Here is a 5,056-nt window from a genome sequence, read left to right on the forward strand (position 1 = left end):
ACTCAAACGATTGAAATCATGCAGAATTTGGTTGAAAGTAATCCAAAAGTAGTCATATTAGATTACCCCAAAAATGTAATCTACAAGATTACGTTACTAATTGCAATTTTAATGTAACTTGTAATCAGTACCTGATTACAATTCACAAGTAATCCACCCAGCACTGTCGATATCTATATTATTGACACATATAAAACTTGAAATAACATAAAAATGGTTTATTTTGGCATCTGTTACTACATTTTCATGAATCCTCTTGAATAAGCTTGCATTTTTATACCGAAACAATCTAATGTTAATCTTTGTGGAAAGATTGGATTTTGTGAAATCTGCTGACAGACCAGTAGACCTATTACAGAAAACCTCTTAAAATGAAATGACGCATTGCTTTTAATATTTTTGTAAAACAGATTTTTGTTTTACATCTATCTAAACTACCAGCTACTTTGTTTGAAAAATTGATGTTATTCTGAGCTTAATTTAAAAATAAAATAAAGTGACGACTCAAAGAATAAGTGAATTAATGTTTTTATTTATTTATTTATTTTGTTCAATTAGCCTTTTTTCACAATAGCCGGAAACTACGTCACCGCACAGTACAGCTACTTCCGCTATGGGTTGGCGGCCGTTGTCGGTGTTTATATTTGCCTCTAATTATGCTTCTTACTTCTTCTCTATGGTCTGTTTTCCAACAAGTCACAACATGATATACACAGAAATTATTTATCATCTTTTTCAAACTGATTCAGCTTTTCAGGCTGCAGTCTATATTCTTTCAACCGTCTCCCTCCTCTTATCACCGTATCATGGGAAATACATTTTAAAAGCTATATAAACTCCCAGCACAGATGCAAAAATACAAATAAAATAAAACTGAACTGAACCTTGTATGAAACTCCCAAAAAGTTTTTAAAAGTATAAATAATCAAATGTAGTAATGAAACCAATCTTGTCCCATATAAAATGTATTTACCTATTTTCATAAATTATATACAATGAACAGTAACCCCTCTTCCCAGTAAAAGATCATCAGACAGCAATAAGAACTGTGCAATAAACAATGCATTTAATACTAATTATAACAACCTGTATATAACGTGGCATAAGCACTACATCGAATATTACGGCACATGTTTACAGACTTTAAAATGATGATAAGCAGTCATAAAAGCCATTATAGATTAACAGAGTCAGAATATTAGCTACTTTTATCACAAATTAAAAATAAATAAATAGGGGGTGATTCTCACGATTAAACGCATCAAGAAATGGATGTTTTCATTCTTTTATTTATAAGGATGATAAAATGACAATAAAATCTTGTTTTGACATTTGAGCCGCGTGCTACAAAAAAAGGCAGATGCACTTGTATATCTGAGTTGGTTTGGCTTTATGGTGTGAAAAGTACAGGGTTCAATGTGTTTAATCCCGAATGTCGCCTCAAACATTAACTTGATCACGCTCAGTTTTATGATGGTGTCAGAAGCTTGTGATGCAATATCGGAGAGAGAGAGATGACAATAGTGTTCCTGTTTATGAAAGTGTCCATGGTGCAAGCGATCAGCTGTACAGGGAGGGGAGCTGGCTAACGATTATCTACGCACACAACATGCTGTTTTCACTTGCGATAATGCAGAGCTGACCCAAACAGACACAGAGAATGAAATAACAGCGAATTCACAAGTTATTTATAACCGGTGTAGTCTAGGGCAACTAGCAGCCTGAATTTCTCACTGAATATGCTGGATTCAGTCATGTTATGCCTTCCTCAAAGTTGTCAGAATGTTCTTTACCATAATCAATATCCTAATTAAAGCTCTGTAGAGTCGACAACAAAGCAAAAAAGTCCGATCAAACATTTACACGCTCTTTAATTTGTGTATAGACTTTGATTTCAGCAGATCTTGCACCCGTTTCAATTGCCGTTGTTGATACCGGAAGTAAGTTTACCCTGCGAGAGACACCCCCGGAAGCGAGAAACACGGAAGTGTGGAAAAAGGTCTATCAAATCGTCTGAACAGTGGTTACACCCCTTAGAGATTCAAAGGCGATGCGCGATTGGTCCGATCACCCGTCACTCACTTCCAACGCCGTACATAATTGGCCATGTGACTTAACGCTGCCTGACGTCAACAGTATAAAGTCTACCGGTCACCGCCTGAAACCTGCAGAAGGGAACTTTCTTCTCCATTGGTACGGTACAGTTCGGTACTTTACCAACGTCATTATCCTTTGTTATTTGCTTTTGGATCGTTCCAGTCCAAAAACCGGTTCCATCCAGGTGAGTCGTTTGGATCTGGTGCTTTTAAACACCGTTTTTGTTTTATTGCGTGGTCATTGCTAGGTAGAATAAAGCGACGCTTGCCTCACTAGTGAAGTGTTGCATTCTGCACGCTTATCAGTTTTATCAAACATTCCTAGAAATCACGTTTAACGGACTTAAGTAGATTTCATTAGATTTTAGTCGGCTGTGCCTATTGGTGGGCATTGTTTCATTATAATGCACGTCGCGCGCTAAAGGCGTGGACGCGAGTTTTGTCGCGTGGCTAGTTTGACGATGGATAAGCTTGCATTGATTTAACCATTTATTAATAATGCAATCCAACTTCTTTTTTCAGTTTGTTCATGATGCAACTCAGCAACGACGCACACTGCAACAAGCACTCGCTGCTCAACGTCATGAACCGCTTCATGGCCGCAGCCAACAACATGAACGAGACCATCATGGTGCCAAGCTTATTGCGGGACGTGCCTCTGGAGGAGCAGGACAGCCAAACCCCTTTTAGTCACAACAACGAGCCCTCTTTACCCAGTAAACAGAGGGACATGTATGAGCATTACCTGCTGCTTAAGTCCATTAAGAACGACATGGAGTGGGGCTTGCTGAAGAGGGAGATGGGTGGCAGTGCCAGCTTCCTGGAGATGGCTGTGAAGCAGGAGGGGCCACAGCAGCAGGTGAAAGGAGACGCTGAGGATGGTTCAGACCTGGAGGGCCAGTTCCACTACCACCTCCATGGACTGTTTGCAGTTTTATCCAAACTCACGGTCCAGGCAGATCACCTCACAAATCGTTACAAGCGAGAAATAGGAGGGGGCAGTCTGTTGAGATAGTGTTTTCTTCTTTTGTAGTAATCTGGACAATACTTGAACTGTTGGGACTGGGAGTTGATGGGGCAGCGGTGGACTGAAAGGGCTATAGATTCCCCTCTGCCAGCGAAAGGGTTTCTTGCCGTAGAGTCTTGGCAGTTACACCAACTCTCTGGTGCTGTCAAGACATTAAAGGGCCATGGGAGTGAGATTTACAACTGACCATTTCGGCAAAGTACGCCTCCATTTTGGTTTGAATTCTTTGTCCTCGTATGTCCGGTCAGAAAGCCCCTTAATGTGTTATTCAAAGCTGAAGAATTGGAATGCTGGTAATTCTGTTCTTATTAGCAAGAATTCAAAATTCTTGATCTCCAGCTCATGCCTTTTTTCGTTTTTGTAAATGAGGGGATTTTACGTATTCATGCTGCTCTTGTGCACTTGTCCATGCTAAATGGTGTGCCTTTATTCATTTCCCACTTGTGCTGTTCTCAGTGTATGCTTGTGCATTGTATTGATTTGAACAGAGCCCACGTAAGTTTGTAATGCCACTTTCAAGTTTGTGTTTTTGTTTGTCCAAAAAAGGTTTCGGATTGAGCTGTAATGGTGACTTATTAAATAAAGCATTAACTCAAATTTACTTTTCCTTCTGAGAATTGCATTGCCTTGTTTCGTGTGCAATTATAAGATGTTTATCAGGGGGCTGGGCCAAATATCTAATCCTAAATGGAGCCAGGAAGTGTTAATCTGGTTTTATAAGAGCTGCTTCACTTGCTTTGTGTGGAATGATGGGTGTCTTTATATGGGCAAGTTTGAGCTTGATTTTGTTGTCTTGTTTGCAATTCTTTACTGTGGTGTTCAGCTCACACTAGAATGGCACACACTGTGGGCAAACCTAGTGCTTAAAGGAATAGTTCACTCAAATTTCTTTTTCTGCTGCACAAAGATTTTTAGAATATCTCCACTCTGTAGGTCCATAAAATGCAAGTGAATGGTGACAAACTTTGAAGCTCCAAAAAGCATAAGTAATCCATAAGACACCAGTGGTTAAATTCATATCTTCAGAAGTGATTATGATAGGTGTTGGTAAGAAACGGATCAATATAAAAGGGATTGTTCACCCAAAAATGAAAGTTATCATTTACTTTCCCTCATGCCTTTCCAAATGTGTGTGACTTTCTTCTGCGGAACACAAATTAAGATTTTTAGAAAAATCTCTTCTGTAGGTCCTCAATGAGAGTCAAAACAACGTAAGGTACTCCAGTGGTTAAGTCCATATCTTCTGAAGCCGTATGATAGGTGTTTGGGTTTTTTTTTTTATTTTTAATTTTTTTTTTATTTTTTTTTACTATAATTCTCCGGTTCTACTTTGTTTTTTGGCGTCACATTCTTTGTGCATATCTGCACCTGCTGTTAGGAGGTTGTCAAAGGTGGGGGTAAAGTAAATTTCTTTTTTTTTCCCTCACCCAAAACCTATTCGATCACTTCAGAAGACCTGGATTAAATCACTGGAGCCTTATGGATTACTTTTATGCTGTCTTTATGTGCTGTTTGAAGCTTCAAAGTTCTGGCCACTGTTTATTTGCGTTGTATGGACCTTCAGAGCAGAGATATTCTTCTAAAAATCATAATTTGGTGTTCTTCAGAAGGAAGTCATATGCATCTGGGATGGCATGAGAGTGAGTAAATGAGAGAATTTAGAATTTTTGGTTTAACTTTCCCTTAAATTCTTTTACTATTGATTTTTCTTTCTGCCCAGTAAGTGGCGATTTGCACGAAGAATATGAATCATCAAAAACACATGTAAAAATGGAGACTGATAGTAAAAAAAAACAAAAACAAATATTGATCTGTTTCTCACCCACACCTTTCATATCACTTCTGAAGATATAGATTTAACTACTGGAGTCGTATGGATTACTTTAATGTTACCTTTGCAAGTGAATGGGTACCAACATTTTTAAACTCCAAA

The 5,056-nt window shown here is 38.4% G+C and overlaps 1 protein-coding gene across 1 annotated transcript; it reads left to right on the top strand.

Annotated features, from left to right (window-relative positions):
• The first annotated feature begins 2,123 nt into the window (after window positions 1–2,123).
• LOC127418213 (mid1-interacting protein 1-like) lies at window positions 2,124–3,724 on the top strand. The gene is made up of 2 exons (XM_051658667.1): window positions 2,124–2,281; window positions 2,619–3,724. Exon 2 carries the CDS (start codon window positions 2,626–2,628, stop codon window positions 3,109–3,111), a length of 486 nt encoding a protein of 161 aa, XP_051514627.1. The 5' UTR covers window positions 2,124–2,281; window positions 2,619–2,625; the 3' UTR covers window positions 3,112–3,724.
• The last annotated feature ends 1,332 nt before the right edge of the window (window positions 3,725–5,056 follow it).

Source organism: Myxocyprinus asiaticus, chromosome 27, assembly GCF_019703515.2.
Source record: "Myxocyprinus asiaticus isolate MX2 ecotype Aquarium Trade chromosome 27, UBuf_Myxa_2, whole genome shotgun sequence".
NCBI classification, from domain to species: domain Eukaryota; kingdom Metazoa; phylum Chordata; class Actinopteri; order Cypriniformes; family Catostomidae; genus Myxocyprinus; species Myxocyprinus asiaticus.